Source organism: Nansenia antarctica (genome assembly GCF_963989245.1).
Source record: "Nansenia antarctica genome assembly, chromosome: 18".
NCBI lineage: Eukaryota > Metazoa > Chordata > Actinopteri > Argentiniformes > Microstomatidae > Nansenia > Nansenia antarctica.
The window spans coordinates 19,687,274-19,705,857 of record NC_137691.1 but is presented as its reverse complement, the minus strand read 5'-3'; the positions used below and the strand labels follow the sequence as shown (position 1 = coordinate 19,705,857).

Genomic DNA, 18,584 nt, shown 5'->3' with positions numbered 1-18,584 from the left:
GCCACCATTTGGAAGACCACTTCTGGGGAGGGTGCTAAAAGGCAACCATCGTCTGCACAAATGGCCAGGGCTCATTAGCCATTCTTCTGTGGGTTTAACACAAACGGGTGAAGTCGCTGTCAAACAGTCAACAGACCCTGCTGCATCGAGAACAAACAACCGACGATAAGTTTCAAAGTGGGTATAAGCTTCGAAATAGGAAACAGATAGCACACAAAGTGCAACTGCTGAAATGTCTGTTGAAATAGTACAATAAACATAAGGACAATTGGTAACTTCTATTCACTTCAGTGAATCCCAAAGTTACTGATAAGTAATTCTGAGTTAATAATCGCCATGTTATAAAGCTTGTACTGTGTTGAACTACAAGGTAATTATAGGGGAATGTAAAACAAAGGATTGAAACACATTATTCCACTACTCTGTGAATGCCTGCACAGTGTTGTAGGTCAATATTAAAGTTCTCTTAAAAGTTTTCAAAATAAAATCAAGTGCTATTTGCAGCATGGCTTTAATATAACAATATGCATGTACTTCACTGTAACACTTCCCCTGTCCTGTCATAAAAAGAAACATGCCCACTAATTCAGGAGGGAACAGGTTAAGTAAATAATTGTTTCATGCAATGGCCTAAGGACGTACAGCTGGAGAGAACAGGAGAGAAAAGGGACACTTTAAGAGGATATTGTTCTGATCATCTAATGCATTAGTGTAAAAAAAACATAGTGTAACTATGGCCTTTGCTTTACAAGTAAAGCTGAAATACGTCAAGCGTAAGTCATGGAGTTATTGGAAAAAAACATATGCTGCTTGTGCTACTTTACTTTCATGTTGAATGTTAGTCCTTCCCAGAGTTCTGCCTTTACCATCAACATCTAAACTGACTCCTAACTAACCCAGGATGCACTTCTCTCTTTTGTTTCTGCCAGCTGTTTCCCCATGTTCAGAGAAATGGAATTGGTTCAGATTTGTATTCATTCAAACTAAGGGTGATCAAATTTGAGGTCTAAACGTTATTGGACATGCACATGACTCCTTCAACAAACCAAACAGATATCAACAGCATGTGAAACGTCAAATTACTAATTAATTAATAAACGTCACCGGCAAAAAATCTCTCTTTTTTTATCTCAATGAGAATGAATCTGTATAAATAAAGGTTCAATGAAGAAGATCCAATCCAGCACAACATTGTAAATCCCTGGTTCCATTTCACAACCGCGGCAGCATTAGCTAGTGACCTTTCTTGCCAATAAAGCGTAGTAATGATTGCAGATGTAAAAGGTCTCTTGTACTACATTGTACTATATTTACCTCTGAGATAACATCTGTTATCTAAATGCTTTGTTTGCTTTTCAGTTGAAAAAGGCTGATACGCAAAGTAGGAAGCATTGCCTTCCTAAGTTCCTAATGCATATTCTCCTAATGCATATTCAGGCAGTTTCCCAATTAGAATTCTGACCACAGTGCTGATGTTCACACTGATGTTCATTCTCTGACATGAAACAAATAATGTTGCAATGCAGTTAACACAGAGTTAACATGTTAAGCTCACTGTACAGTAGTACAGAGATGCAAATGCACACATAAAAACGGAAGAATTTGGGTAGAAATAGTGTAGGAAAATGCATCTGTTGCTTTGAGAATCAGTTGACACTTCAACACCTGTCAATGACCCTGTCACCAAATCCCAGTACCGGTATATGCCTGCTTCCATCCTTACTGACAACTACTGTAGAAACCTTATTGGTGTTTGAAAGTCTGAGAATATGCAGCTGCAGCAGGTAGTGTCTGACTCAATGACTTTTCTATACTGTCCACGAGTGCTGAGGACCACGGGCCATGGATAGACCAATAACAAACACACCTCAAATTGTCATTCAATTGTATTGGGCCAAATGGTTTGAAAAAAATGAATAATAATAATAATAATAATAATAATAATAATAATAATAATAATAATAATCATCATCATCATCATCATCTTCCTAATGGAGAACATATTTAAAATCATTTTTTGGGGGGTTATTTAGAGTGAAACATTTTAATTTCCTGATCCCAATTACAATTTTTTTTTTTTTTTTTTACAGTGGAAAATCAAAGTAAATAAGAGACCGATTGTGTGTGTGTGTGTGTGTGTGTGTGTGTGTGTGTGTGTGTGTGTGTGTGTGTGTGTGTGTGTATAATTTCAACCCTTGGCGTTAACAGGCTATTCTGGTTGTCTTGGTTATGATGAACCTGAAAGACAGCATTCTATTGTTCAAACCAAACCTGTTGAATGGCAGATGGTGATTTGAGTCATCGTATCATTGTGTAAGCCTGTTTACAAGATTTGGATGAAAAAGGGAAACAAAAATCCTGTCTTCTAATCAGCATAAGTGTTCGGCTCAGGAGTAGTTTGTTTAAGCAAGTATAACCAATAGCACACCGTGAACAGGTGTTGCTTGACAAGGTATTTATATAATTATACAGTAGGTGAAATACAGATCTATGTATCTCAAATCCCCACATAAGGATTATATACTTAGTGAGACTTAACAGTGTATCATCACTGTTCTCTATGAAAAAGAGCCAATGGGATCAGCCCGTTATAAAGACAAACTCTCTTGTACGCATTATGCAAACCTAGAATGGAATAGAAAGTCAGATTAGGATTGAAATGGAAAGTAAATCTGAGCCTGACTGCTCTTATGGGTTTACACTTAGGAACTTTGGTACTAACTTTTTTATCAACATTCTGAAAGAAAATGATCTATTCTTATTAGGTTTTTAATTTAAATTAAAGTTTTACATGTATTTCTTCAGTGATAAAGCATGATGACCATTTTAGAACAAGAGAAACCAGTTAGTTTGTTCCATGAGAAACTGAGATTTCCCTTAGTAATGCTGCACTGATGACAGACTTTTAAGTCAATCCATTTCATTTTCTAATAACAAATGAAAACACCAATTGTACATGAAAGTCAATGGGCTAATTATGCCCATTGGAAGAAAAAAAAAAGAAATAGCTTCTTAGGACATTAGTCTTGAGAGTATGATAATGTTCTTGGTTACTAGACACAGCCATACTAGGGATCTTAATGAGACATATTAATTGGGGGACAGACTTTTAAAGTCTTTAAAGGACACAATGTTATCAAACAAGGACACAATGTTATCAAACAAGGACACAATGTTATCAAACAAATAGGTAACACTTACCTATGGGATGCAGCAAATCAGCGCTTGAAATTGTAAGTTATGTTTTTCCTCCAATTAGTTTGTCCCTTTCTGTCAATCCTGGGGTATAAGGACTCGATTCTTCTCCAGAACAAGTTTGGGGGAAAGTCAAAGTGATCCACAGGACAGGTCCCAGCAACTGTACGAAAAAGAAAGAAAACATGTTCGTTGTCCTTTCAACAAAGATGAGGACTAATGTCAATATTATTATAACAATTGTCATATAAATAAATGGCCAACGAGTACAATTAATAAATGAAATGCTTAGCAAATGTTTCCTGCACACAGGGGAAAGAAAGTCGCACATAAGAACAATTCCGCAGTTCTTCCCTCCCGACCGACCGACGCTGTTACGGAGTTCCACGGAAAAATGCAAAAAATGACAATGATCTGAAAACTTCAGCGAGAGAGATTCAAGAACTTCAGCGAAAGCTCTTCAACAAAGAGAGTAAACTCATGCATACTGACCTTTTTTGATAGTCACCTTTCCTGACAAAAGCGAGAACAACCCATTAATTTTTATACTTTTTAATTTTTTTGGCGCCTTATTGTTTTCAGTAATATTTCTCCCGGTTTGACAGTATAAGTGGAATGTGAAGTATGACTTTGGTATGAAATCAACGCACTACACTGGAAAACGGAGAAAAAAAACGTTCAAGGAGGAGCTTCTGTTGAGCGTCGATCCACAGACTCGGGGGCAGTGACTTCCCTCCAATCTCCACCCCCACACTTTGAAAATACAGTTTTACTGTAAGATATGACCTCTTTCCAATGGATACAAGCTGCTCTGCTTGCCTTCTCTGGTTGTGATAAATGGCATGTAAAAGGGGGGAAAAAGGACTTAGATATCAATATGAATATTATATAATGTTATTGTTGTATAATATAATAACATCAATATTATATTTACATGTATTATAATATAATGATATACATACATGTTGTATTGAAAAATACAACAATAATAATTATAATAACAACATCAATACTACTACTACTACTACTACTACTACTACTACTACTACTACTACTACTACTACTACTACTACTACTACTACTACTACTACTACTACTACTACTACTACTACTACTAATACTACTAATACTACTACTAATAATAATAATACAATTATTATTATAGTCATTATCATTATAACTATGTGTATATCACCCATCGTAATCAAGAGGAATTCCTGAGGAATTGTACACATTCCACTGTGGTAAGGTCAAACAGTGTAATGTATCTCTATGGTAAGGTGAAACAGTGTCAACCTCCATGATGTAATCAGAGACCTATGCAATAGGATGTCATTCTTTCGGTATATAGCTTGGAATTATAAAGATCATTTGGTCATCATTTGTTGAGAGTTTCCATAAACTTTCATAAGCACATCTTTAAATCTGGCAATAGCTCCTTCTGTTGGCCAAACCCATGATTGCAACTGTTGTTATTTCAAGATTGACTGTACTGTACATTGTGAGTTTATGCATAAAACGTGCTCCAAAGGTGAGATCAATAACAACTTCATATAGATATACATTGCTGTTGCACACTTCCTTATGCACACAAATCTATGAGGCACTCTGAGCATCTGTCCAGAAACCTTGCCTGTGTCAAGCTTCACTGCGTCTGCGAGTTTGGACAACTGCCGGAGCAGGTTCGGGCAGAATCCACACCTTTCACTCCCTCTCAGGCTCCTTAGCCCAAACAGGTTTTTCATCCTAAATGCAAGCTTCTCTCTCAACCCACAAACACTGAAGAGCAGTGTGTGTCTTGAAGTAGAAACCCAAACTATTCTTCATGTGTAACCAACCATTCGTTCATATTGTAGATGTTGGCATTGTCCCAAAACCTTATTTTTCTAGGGACAAATATCTCCATGTCAGCCAACCTCAATAGTCCGAAATCTCAGAAAAAGGAACCAAGAAATCTGGTCAATGTAGCTTTCCAATGATACTTACTAGAATCTAAAATAGTGCTTTTAAATATACATTTCAAACTATCAACTGTAGTTTATCTATATTTATAAATCTATTAAATATGAATACATTTTTTGCTACAAATAGTTAATGATGTGAGAAATCCTTGTTTTGCAGATTATTTGCAGATTTATTCTTAATCTAGCATGTTGTGCTATACACTCAAGCATGCAACTTTTATTCAAGAGAATGTTACAAGACACTGAAGTTCATTGCTTTACTTTGCCATCATACAAATCCACACATATTCCCAACAGGTCAGTAAGTACTGGTCAGGCCTGGGTCCAAATTATATTTGATGAAATTTGAAATAATTAGTGTTTGCCTGGTGGTGCAAACGGACCAATGGAATCGTCCCAACAGTTCTAACCCTACCCCATCTGGCACTCCAGGCAAGTTCAAGCAGCTCAGAGTATTTGAGAGGATTTCCAACACTGTTTGACCCAAGTATGCTACTGGTTACAATTATCACCATGCTTCATACAAAGTCATGACAAGTCTAAGAGAGGATAGAAAAAGGCAAAACAAAAAACACATTTGACAATTGACAAGTGGCATGTAAACAGTAAAGGAAACAAAAAAAAGAAAAAGAAAAGAATATGTTCATAGTTACACATTACAAGCAATATGTCTTTATACAACTGATTGCAAAAGTAAATCTTGATTGTTTTTGGAGGCCATAATGTTTGTGATTCAAAATCACTAATGGGGGCATAAATGCTGAGCACGCATTGTGATTACAAAGTACATTTCATGATGCTACAATCATAGAATACTTAAATCTAATGCAACCAACTATTTAAATACTTTTTGCAAATATTGTCCTACATGTCAAGGAGGACCCAGCCATGTTATCTACAGTAATTATGATCTCTAATATACATCCCATTACAATGAGTGACTATTCGACGTGTACACAACAAATGAAATGTTCTTACACGCTAGGAAGGTAGAATAGAGGGTAGGAAGGTAGAATAGAGGGACAATTTCGATTCCTCATGTAAATGAGGTTATGCCTCAATGTTCTGTCATCCCCAAAGTCCTGTAGTGGTGTAATGCTTATTCTTATAGCTCACAGGGAGCTCCAGTGCTCACTCTGTGACTTTTGTCACAGAATACTCTACTGTAAAGAACTCCATTGTTCCACTCATCTTGCATGGCAGTCTGAATTGTTAAAAAAAAAAAGTCTGGCCAAGGAAATGATTGTGTCTGGTTGTGGGCATCTGACGTATGCACGACATGAGTAGCAGCAGCAGCAGCATGAGGAGGCTCCAGTATCCAGGGTCTTGTTTTTATTCACAGGCTATTTTACCATCGAAGCTGGACAGAGCGATGGCGAAGGCCTGCACTGCACACATAGGGTAGTTATAGTCCAGAGTGAAAGCATCGTCTGCGACTCTTCCAAACTGCATCACGATGTATTCAACTGGAAGAAAGAGAAGACGTCTCTTAGATCAAATAACACATTTTACAAGACAAGATACTAATGCATTTGTAGATGTAACGCTTTAGTGGGACTTTTTTTATAAACAACACTTGTGTGTTGTTTAAACGCCCTGCCAACACAATCGTATCAGACTGTAAGACTACCATGTGAAATGGGTATATTATTCTAGCTCGTTTCCACCTTCTCAGCTTTAGAAAAGGTCAGTTAGTTAACAGTTAACTGTTGTCCATCTGTGCATAAATACATACTGTAAATACACAACTTCAAGATCATGTTAACTACTCAATGAGGAACAAGAAGTAGGTAGTGTTTGGTTCGTCCTCTCTTGCTCACTGTCTTTGGTGTGGACTATCTGGAAGTTCTTGATGGAGGCCTGGGTGACCCTGCCGTTGAAATTCAACACATGAGAGGCTGTGTCCTCATTCCACGTGGGGGTCTTGTTGTGAAGTTCGATCAGATTATCCAAGTTTCTGTTCTGGTACCGGATCAGAAGACCATCATTGTCCTAAAAACAGAGTGGAGGAGTGCGATTAACATTAGTCTGGTCACACTTACAGTTAAGTCCAGTCTTTGGAAGGAGATGTGTAGTTCACTGTATGTTGCTTTACTGGTAATGTTTGCCTGTAATATACAATATGTAACCCTAGAAAGTTAGTCACTGTTGGTGTTTGCTGGCGGTTGCATGAGCAGTGTGCAAGCTCAATTTGGCTTGAAATCATGGGAATATATATGTTACGGTACATGTGGGAATACGGTACATGTGGGAAAACTAGGGTTAGGGTTAGGTGCTAGGGTGCTACGGTTAGGGTTAGGGTTAGGGTTAGGATTAGGGGTAGGGTTAGACATGCCAGCATGTACCACGTCGACGTAGCACCTAACCCTAACCCTAGTTTTCCCACATGTACCGTATTCCCACATGTACCGTAGCATATCCATGTGATTGTACTCTTAACAATAATTTGGGCATAATGGAACACTACTGTATGAAACAAGCAGGGGTGGCTGGTGGAGGCAGCCTGAGGAGGATGGTGGAGGCAAACACATGTGTTTGGTATCATTCCTCATTCCATTCCATGCATTACAATTAGCCCGTCATCTGATTTGTACCTCCACCAGCCTGTCTTGGTAACAACAGGTGTCCAGGTGCTTACACTCCGAGGTTGTAGGGGCACTCTGTCACTGTCCTTGTTCATTCCCGGGATGATCACTGTCATCCTCCTGGGCCCTTTCATCCCCAGGATGTTGGTCTCCTAACAACCAGCGGTCAGAGAGACCAGGAGAGAAGGAGAGAAGGTCAGAGAGACCAGGAGAGAAGGAGAGAGAGACCAGGAGAGAAGGAGAGAACCAGCGGTCAGAGAGACCAGGAGAGAAGGTCAGAGAGACCAGGAGAGAAGGAGAGAGAGACCAGGAGAGAAGGAGAGAACCAGCGGTCAGAGAGACCAGGAGAGAAGGAGAGAGAGACCAGGAGAGAAGGAGAGAGAGACCAGGAGAGAAGGAGAGAACCAGCGGTCAGAGAGACCAGGAGAGAAGGTCAGAGAGACCAGGAGAGAAGGAGAGAGAGACCAGGAGAGAAGGAGAGAACCAGCGGTCAGAGAGACCAGGAGAGAAGGTCAGAGAGACCAGGAGAGAAGGAGAGAGAGACCAGGAGAGAAGGAGAGAACCAGCGGTCAGAGAGACCAGGAGAGAAGGAGAGAGAGACCAGGAGAGAAGGAGAGAGAGACCAGGAGAGAAGGAGAGAGAGACCAGGAGAGAAGGTCAGAGAGACCAGGAGAGAAGGAGAGAGAGACCAGGAGAGAAGGAGAGAAGGTCAGAGAGACCAGGAGAGAAGGAGAGAGAGACCAGGAGAGAAGGAGAGAAGGTCAGAGAGACCAGGAGAGAAGGAGAGAGAGACCAGGAGAGAAGGAGAGAGAGACCAGGAGAGAAGGAGAGAGAGACCAGGAGAGAAGGAGAGAAGGTCAGAGAGACCAGGAGAGAAGGAAAGAACCAGCGGTCAGAGAGACCAGGAGAGAAGGTCAGAGAGACCAGGAGAGAAGGAGAGAGAGACCAGGAGAGAAGGAGAGAGAGACCAGGAGAGAAGGAGAGAGAGACCAGGAGAGAAGGAGAGAGTTTAGATCCCTGGTCACTTTTTACATTACGTTGCTATATAATAATAATAATAATAATAATAATAATAACTTCATTTGTATAGCGCTTTTCCTACAAACGTTGCAGCTCAAAGTGCTTTAATCATTATATAATCTTAATTTCATTATTTTGTAATTTAAAGGCAATATTAAAAAGATGGGTTTTTAGTCTTGACTTGAACATATTTGCTGAGGTTGCATCCCTAATGTAAACTGGCAGTGCATTCCACAATTTGGCTGCATAAAATGAGAATGCAGCCTCACCAAATCTCTTCGTGGTACACAGAGAAAACCAGCGTCAGAAGACCTGAGAGCTCTATTGGGCTGATATGCTAGCAACAGGTCTTTCAGATATTCTGGTGCTGTGCCAGTGAGAGCTTTATAAACAAGCAGAAGGATCTTGAAATCTATTCTAAACTTAACAGGAAGCCAGTGTAGAGTTTCTAAAATAGGAGTTATATGAGCTTGTCTGCTTGTTTTGGTTAAAACTCTCGCTGCTGCATTTTGGACTAATTGCAGCTGGCCAATAGCTTTCTTCAGAAGACCAGAAAGGAGATTGTTACAATAGTCCAAACATGTAATAACAATGATGAAACATGTAATAACAATCATCTTGCCGGAGAACATTTCTAACTTTTGCAATATTCCGTAGATGATAAAAAGCATTTCTAGTGATAGATGAGATGTGAGGCTCAAAGCTTAAGTCAGAATCTATAATCACACCTAGATTCTTAGCTTCACGTTTGCAGTTTGAAAGCAAGGTATGAAACCATCGTATTTGACAATTTGTGGTTTTGGTCCAAAGACAAGAATCTCAGTTTTGTCCTGATTTAGTTGTAGAAAAATGTTGGACGTCCAAAGTTGTATATCTCGGAGACAACTCATCTGAGTGCATGTGAATTATCAGGCAATAGATATGTGATGTAGATAACTGATATGTACAGCTGAGTATCATCAGCATAACTATGAAAATGTACATCATGTTTTCTGATGATTCCACCTAATGGGATCATGTACAGGGAGAAGAGCAAGGGACCAAGAATAGACCCCTAAGGGACCCCACATGTGATGTCAATTTTATCAGAAACAGAGTCTCCCAGGACAACAGAGAAATGCCTACCAGCTAGATAAGATTTAAACCACTCTAATACAAGTCCTGAGAGACCGACACAGTTTTCTAAGCGATGTATTAGAATAGTGTGATCCACTGTATCAAAAGCAGCACTCACATCTAACAAGACAAGAACTGATACACCACCAGCATCTATGATAAGTCTGAGATTGTTTACAACCTTTACTAATGCAGTCTCAGTACTGTGGTTAGAACGAAAACCTGATTGAAACTTGTTTCGTGTTTTTGCTAAGAAAATCAGTAAGTTGTCTGAAAATCACTTTCTCATTATAATACCACTGTAATTATTGCATTATAACACAGGTTATTACACAAAGTTACTACGTAATAACACTGTTTATTTACTTTTCATTAGTTATTGCATTACTACACAGGTATAACAGCAGCGTAGGATACAGTATTACAACGTCTCTAGGGTGCACTGCATGAGGAGAGAACACAAGGTTTCAGTGGCTGTCTTACGAAGATGATGGCTGCCAGCTCCTGGCGAGCGTTGGACATGTCTGGCAGAGCTCGGTCTGGGTGCAGGGCGTTGTCAAACACTGTGAACTTAGTCCCCATCATGTTGGACCTGGAGAGTCAGATCTAGAGTCAAATCTAAATCTTATAAGCATACTTAATACAACTTTTGGGATAGATTTATTATTTGGCCCCAATTATTTTATTAAAGCTAATTTAGTATTTCAACATTTATCTAGGAATTTAACAGTATAGGCCTACCTCAATTTCCCAATGAAGTTGTCTCCACCCCTGGACAGATCTGTGGGGTCGATGGAGATCAGGTAATTTGAGGTGGTGCTTTTCTTTCGTTTCCTTCCAGCCAACAGAAAGACCTATAAAGACACAGTATGAAATCATCTCTATAATGAAACATTCCTCAGATGCATATGACATCCAACCACTCTTCATGATTAATGACACAAAATGACACACAAATCAAGAACCTCTGCCACAAGTCAAGTCCAATCCATTCAAAGTGTATTCAAAGCATTTCACGTAGAAAGTCAGTATGGATGAGTGAGGAGTGAACCCAGCATGGCCTCTAGGATCCCCATACCTTTTTATCATTGTCGAGGTGGAGGTAGTAAGTGGGGTAGAAGCCCTTATCCATCCCCCTTTTGTCCCGAGTCATCTTGCATTTGACAGTCACTCCCTGTTGGGCTGGTTGCAGGACAAACTCCTCCAGGTTGTCAAACTCAATGTCAGGGGAGGGGACCCTCTCCTCCTAGACAAGAGAACAGAGAAATCCAAAATCACATCATCATTATATATACTTATGTACGAGATATACTTGAATAAGAATAAGTCAGATGCATCTTGATAAAAAAGTGGTAAGAGAGACGTTGGCCCTACGACACTGTTGCTACCGGTTTTATACTGAGATGACCAAAATATATATATATATATGTCATATAACAAGGACAAACAACATAATGAGAATACCTAGTACCGTACATAAACCCACCTTTTTCCCCTTTTTCCCTTTGCCCTTCTTCTTCTTCGCGGTCACCTCTTCTTCAGACTCACTCTCTTCTGCTTTGGCTGAGGTTGACGATGAAACCATACCAGACAGTTAGCTTTCACTTTCTCACAGAATGAGGCCCAAACACCTGAGCTGTAAACACAGGTACATAACACTTACCTTTCTTCTTTCCCTTTTTGTCTTTGTCTTTATCTTTGTCCTTGTCTTTGTCTTTGTCTTTGTCTTTGTCTTTGTCCTTGTCTTTGCTCTTGTCCTTGTCCTTGTCTCCTCCGGTCTGGAACATGGATGCTGGGTTGGCAGTTGCCTTCTTCTTTGACTTGCTGGGTTTGGTCTCTGGTTCGCTGTCATCACTCTCGGATTTGGTAACTGGTTATAGAGATGTTACAACAGGTTACAATCATAGCTATATCATATCAGGTTATATCAGGCTATAACAGGTTATATCATAACTGATTATAGAGATGTTATGAGTCATATGTTATAGAGATGCTGGTTTTGAAAGAACTACAAGTAGATTTGAGATTTTCAACCACAATGTTAATCATTAATTTATCCATGAAATTGCAGCAGTTAAAAATGGATCTTTAATTTGAATACATGAGCTCTCACCTTTCTTCTTGCTCTTTGAGTCTGATTTGTCTTTATCTCCGTTTATCTGGAACATTGAGGCAGGTTCCTTCTTCTCCTTCTCCTTCTCCTTCTTGGTCTTGGATTTTCCTTTACTGTCAGATTCTTTCTCATCTAAAAAAAAACATACAACAGGGACAACAATTGTTCACAACAGACAATCTATCCAATCATTGAAATATATGTTATTATGTGGGGACTCATAACTATGAGATCACTATGTGAATTGTTATAAGATGCACCCCCCCCCCCACACACACACACACACATACACCACCACCACCCTGTTTCTCTCCCTCACCATTACACAATGACATTTTCCAGCTAATCCGATCCTTGAGAGAAAAGCCAGGTATTAAAGCCAGGTATTAGCTCCTGTTCTCTCTAGTAACTCATTGAAGAAAAGAGCGTTTCTACACCTGCCCACCTTTAGCTTTAGATTTCTTCTCTTTGGTGTCACTTTCCTTTGTGGTCTTTTTCTTAGTCTTTTTTAGTGGAGTGTCTTCCTCATCATCGTCATCATCATCATCATCTTCTTCTTCTGCAGAAAAACAGAGCACCATTGTGACACCAGCTGGTGAAAAGGTCTACATGTTGGCAATTCTAAAGTCACTCAAATTACCCATTTTTTTGCTTATTTTTTTTGCTTATTACGAAAGTTGACGTGTTGAAGAGCCCATTCGATATAACAAACAACTGTTTTTAGGATCACTAAATACACTAAATACTAAATCCATTAAATACACAAAATAATAGTTTGTGAATTGGAATCACTGCATCATCTGCCATAGGCTACTGGGGTAAGTGATACATGGCTTGCAAACAAACTTACGTTTTAGAACGTGTTCAAAAGCAAGGACTGTGTGATCATCTAATTATGTGTAGTTATGTGTTTTTAGCATGCTAATGCTCTATCAGCATATTGTGATGTGATAAACCAGTTAACCCTCTCCCCCTCCCCTTCCCATGTGTCCCCAGCACTACCTTAATTAGTTTAGTATACTTTCTTCTATTTACCTTTTGTTTCTTTTTATTATTACTACTCAATCTTTTCAGTTTGTAAAGTGTATTTGAGTGTCTAGAAAAGCGCTATATAAGTATAATGTATTATTATTATTATTATTATTATAAACATGCATTTAGATGTTAATAACAATGTTGCTTCTTAGCTGATAGCTACTAGCAGCTGTTTTGCGTGTGTTTTGATTCAGAGCATTTGATTCAGAGCGGTATTTGACTTATTCAACTATTTTCAGATTTCAATGTATGACACATCATTTGAAAGCTTACAATCTACCCTTTTATAATCTGTAAAAAAAATACTTTGCCCTACTTGAGGACTTTTTCACCAGACCCTGTCACAATTCAATTGGGATTAAAAAAGTATATTACTGTTGAACTTGCACTTCATCCAAGTTATACAGATGACTTACTTTTCTTTTTCTTTGGAACACTTTTGGCTTTCTCCTTCTTCTTTAGCTCAGCTTTCTCTTTCTCTGGTTCTTCTTTATCCTTCTCTGGTTTCTTTTTCTTGACTTTCTTCCCATCTTATAGGGAGAGAATGAGAAGAGAGAACACAATCACGGATACAGTAGAAAGAGAATGGATTGATTAATTTCATTGAGGCATTGTGTTTAGCATTGGCCTCTAGGCTACTACCTGAGACATACAGTATACCAAGGGAGGCTGGTGGAGGTAGAAATCAGAGGCTCATTGTAATGCATGGAAGGGAATGAAGAATGGTAATCAAACACGTGCGGCTGTCCAATGTCTACCTTCACCAGCATACTGTATTATCATCGAATGATTCAAACTACAACAGGCAGTGTGCAGGGCAGCCCATACTTTGAACAGCAGGACTCCCTGCTCCTGACAGCTCTTCTGTCTTCTTGATCCTGGTCTTTCTAGGCTTGGCCTCTGTGCCATTAGTGGCTGGGACAGACTCTGCCTTCTTCTTCTTTGGCTTCTAATGATCATGTTCTACAGGAGAAAGAATCATGACATGAAGCTACAATACACAATACGAATGTGTGTGTGTGTGTGTGTGTGTGTGTGTGTGTGTGTGTGTGTGTGTGTGTGTGTGTGTGTGTGTGTGTGTTAAAGCTACAGTATTGAGTAATACTGATTTACTAATACAAATGTATTGGAAGTGTAGAGAGGTGACTTACCCATAAAACATACAGTGGAGAATGCCAGCAGAAGGATATAAAGAAACAAACAACTCAAACACTTTACAATATTATACTGTAGCTTAGATGTGGTTATGCCATAGGTGCTCTGTATAGTAATGCTGTTGGAGCTCAGTATGTTGTTTTAAGATGTTGTTATGACTGTATTACTTTATTTTTATGATAATAAAACAACACTATTCTAAAATACTAAACTTCGGAATGCAACATTGTTAGCAAGCTACTGTAAAGTGTTAACTTTAATTTATTTTCTAACTAGAGTAGATTTTCATCATTAGAGAATTCCAGTAACCCGACAATATAACCATTATGCCATTCTCATGACACAATGCACTAACTCTCACTTGTTTAGGGCCAGGAGCATCATGGTCATAATCAATCACAAACACAACATGTTGCATCACTTAGGGTGTGTTCTCACTAGGACATTTGCTTCACTTGAAACGGAGTTTAGGATACAATTCGCTTTGCTCTGCGTCGTTTGGAGCTGTGAGAACGCGCATTCGAAGTAACTCCCGGAGCAAAGAACCAACGGATGCTCCGCTTGAAAAGGGTGGTTTCGCTCCGGTTAGAAACGACGCATCGAGGCTGTCCATAGGAAAACAACAGCGCATGGATGTTGATCTGGATAAGAGCGGGACGAACGGGCAATTTTCAATTTTTCTGACCAATCAACTACCACGTCTGTTGCTTCGATTGCGTATGTTACTTCGTTTACATAAAGGGCTGTGAGAACGCAAATCAGAGAAATAATTGATGCAACAATGTTGCAAACTCATCCACTTGCTCCGGGTCCTGATTCGGACTTTCGTGTGAGAACATGACCTTAAAAAACGTGTATAATTACAGAGAAGGGTGAACTAGAGCCATGTCAACATGCAGGTTATAGTGCTTGGGGGAAACTCCTTATAACAAGGAAAATGGCATGATATGGCTGAAAACACGGCAGATATACATGGACCTGTCACAATTGTGGAAACCCTAATTACATTGTCAAACTCAATAAAACGTTCCCAATGAAACACACTCCAGGGGCTTGATGTTTAAGCTAATCACCTGGTTTCAGTCATTGCCTCTCCAAATTCAAACTCTAAACACATACTGTACTGTACACACAGCCCCTCTTCCACTAAGCCCCTCTTCCACAGTCACTCCTCTCTCACACAGAAGTCAGCCTCAGCCGCCCAATACGCACATGATGTCTACAATTATATTCCAGCAGGCTAACAATCCCTCTACAGTGAGTGGAACCAACTCTCACCATCACCAAAAGCAGAGAATAAAGAAGGAGGTCATATAATAGTGATCCTGGCCATTTGAACGCTGACAGAGTGAAGAGGCCTAAGCCTATTAGCACACCCAGCCATGGGGTTCTATTTCTGGCCTCACCTAACAGACAATCCTTGAGCTGAGTGACGGCGCAGAGCAGACAGGTGCGTGCGTTGCATGCAGTATGGAGAGGCCACTGAACAACATTGGGTTCAATGTGTTTCTATAGTAATCACTTTTTTTTACTTTTAAATGAATGATATTATAGCCATTGATTCTTGAAGAAAATACATTGATTATACCCCATGAGCTTAATTCAACAGTCTTGGCCCATCAGAACCCCAAATCTTGTTTTACTCCATTATGTTCTTCAATATCTAATCGTAAACAAACACTGTATAGCTTCAAAATAACACTATCATTTTGATCTCATGGATAGTCAGTCCTTGCCACATCCATCACGTGACGTTAGAATTATAAGGTTCTATCTCAATTTTTGTCAAAATTTAGTTTTTTTTACATAATCTGATCCATTAGGTGTTTATTAATGCCTGTGTGGTGTTATTTTTTAAATGTTGACATTTTTGAGTTAGTAATTCATAAAATACAAAGGTTCCATCTCACAAAACATAATGGAATGTAAAAAAATTGACGGTCAATATCTCTGAACTGCCCTAAACGGAGATAGAACCTTCTCATTCTAAACGGAGATAGAACCTTATCATTCTAAGCTCACGATCAGCTGTTTACCCAAAAAAGTGACATAAATCCAACTGTGGACTGCAGCAGACTCCTGCTGTGCAAGAGGAACGAGGCTTGTGACTTTGACCCAGTAACCAGGTCTGATTGATCCTATTGTAGGTATTGCAGGAGAGACTGACTCATTGTAATGCATGGAATAAAATGAGGAATGGTATCAATATACAACATACGTGTTTAACACCATTCCTCATTCTGTTCCATGCATTACAATGAGCCCGTCCTTCGATTTCTACCTCCACCAGCCTCCCCTGGTGTACTGAGTACATGCTACACAAGGGAGTGTCGGGTCCTGTACAGTAGGCTGTCGTTATGAACTGTTTTGAACCTTTATAACAGCATTTTAACAATCCATATGACATTGATCTGCAGGCAGCACTGTAGCAGGTCCTATGCCACCACACTTGTTGAGTAACCTGCACACTTTCTCTGAATAGTTCCCTGCCATAAAAACAATAACTACCTCTTACAAGAACGACCTCTTATTTGACCTCAGAAGGTCTGCATTCTCTATACCGTAACCATCCATCTCGCGCAGAACACTGAGGGAAATCACCAGCTTCACAATTAAATAAATATCACCTCTGTGTGATGAATTACATAAGTAGTTTGAATTATTTGATTACTCTACAAGTGAACTGACAACATTTCCCTCAGTTCACAGAATTGTCTAGCTGATGACCCATCAGCTTCTAAAACACTGTGTCTGTATTGACACTACTGTAGATAACACTTACCGTAGATAACACTTACAATATCATAATCAAACAAAAATCGACAGCACAGAACATAAAGACATTGCACTTTATCCATGACCTCTATAACACCACAATAACCACTACCATCAATATCCCTCCAATCCTATCTCTATCAGTGTGTGACACACACAATTACACCTTTGTAACTAAGGTTCATCAAAACAAAAAATGTCCATTAATTTACCTTCTCTGCAGACATGGTCTGGCTGGTGACTTGGGCTCCAACAAACTACTATAGGACAAGCACTTTTCCAAGACTTAAAAGGTCCAAAAAATGACTTCTAATATTGGTAATGGGAGAGTGAGAAGCCTTGTACTCAATGAGACGCCATCAGCAGAAAGTTGCTAATCGGATTAATGTGTACAGCCATCTGCTCTGCAAACACGTCACCACACCAGGAAGAACCAACGTGACACAGGAGCAGGGTGGGGAGTCTGTTATGTGAATGTGCAGCACACATGGTTGGTTTGATCTCCTGCATTTTGTTTGTTGTTATATCAGATTTTGCTGTTTTTATCTCATTTTGCTTTGTTGATTTTAATGTTTTGATATGTGGTTTTAAACTGTCTTGTAAGGTGTCCTTGAGAGCCTTGAAAGGCGCCCATAAATAAAATGTATTATTATTATTATTATTATTATTATTATTATTATTATTATTATTATTATTACTCACACAAGTTCACTTTCCTGTGTGGTCAAACGCCTCACGAATGTAACCGTCTACGGGACTCAAATAACTTAACGTTGACTCATACATACAGACTCATACATACAGACTCATCCATACAGACATACAAACATGTTTGACTCATACATACAGACATACAAACATGTTTGACTCATACATACAGACTCATACATACAGACATACATACAAACATGTTGACTCATACAGACATACAAACATGTTTGACTCATACATACAGACATACAAACATGTTTGACTCATACATACAGACTCATACATACAGACATACATACAAACATGTTGACTCATACAGACATACATACAAACATGTTGACTCATACATACAGACATACAAACATGTTGACTCATACATACAGACATACAAACATATTGACTCATACATACAGACATACAAACATGTTGACTCATACATACAAACATACAAACATGTTCATAGAGACATACAGACATACACACATGTTGTTGAAGGTCTCACATGAACAGACACAGAGATGGAAGTGAGGATACCTGACCATCTGATTGGCCTAGCCAGGATTGTTCTTATTGAACATATTACCTTCTGGTTGGTTGAGTCCTGATCATCCTGAAGCCTGGGGAATACATTTTACAATTGTTTGACATTTTTTGCACACATATATTTCAGACATCAACCTATACTGGAAAGTATATCCAATGTATTGTCTAATAGCATGAATTATGAACTATATGAATTATGTTAGAAATGTGCTTTGGGAACTAACTGAAGATCAATGAGGTCACTGGCAGTTGTTTTGACTCTTCTCTGAGAAGACATGAACATAACGTATAATGTCTGTAGCTCATACAGACTTCTCTATTCTCCAAAATTGTCCAAATATCATGTTAAGTCATCGCTTCTAATTGACCCAC

General features: G+C 39.0%; 1 protein-coding gene across 1 annotated transcript; it reads right to left on the bottom strand.

Moving 5' to 3' along the window:
- Positions 1-6,491: 6,491 nt before the first annotated feature.
- LOC308173144 (tubby-related protein 3-like) lies at positions 6,492-17,185 on the bottom strand (the record flags this gene model as incomplete). Its single annotated transcript, XM_080548119.1, has 12 exons — positions 6,492-6,625; positions 6,980-7,151; positions 7,798-7,896; positions 10,364-10,472; positions 10,622-10,734; positions 10,959-11,126; positions 11,533-11,750; positions 11,994-12,125; positions 12,439-12,549; positions 13,445-13,558; positions 13,857-13,977; positions 17,171-17,185. 12 exons carry the CDS (start codon positions 17,183-17,185, stop codon positions 6,492-6,494), a joined length of 1,506 nt encoding a protein of 501 aa, XP_080404245.1.
- Between the last annotated feature and the right edge of the window lie 1,399 nt (positions 17,186-18,584).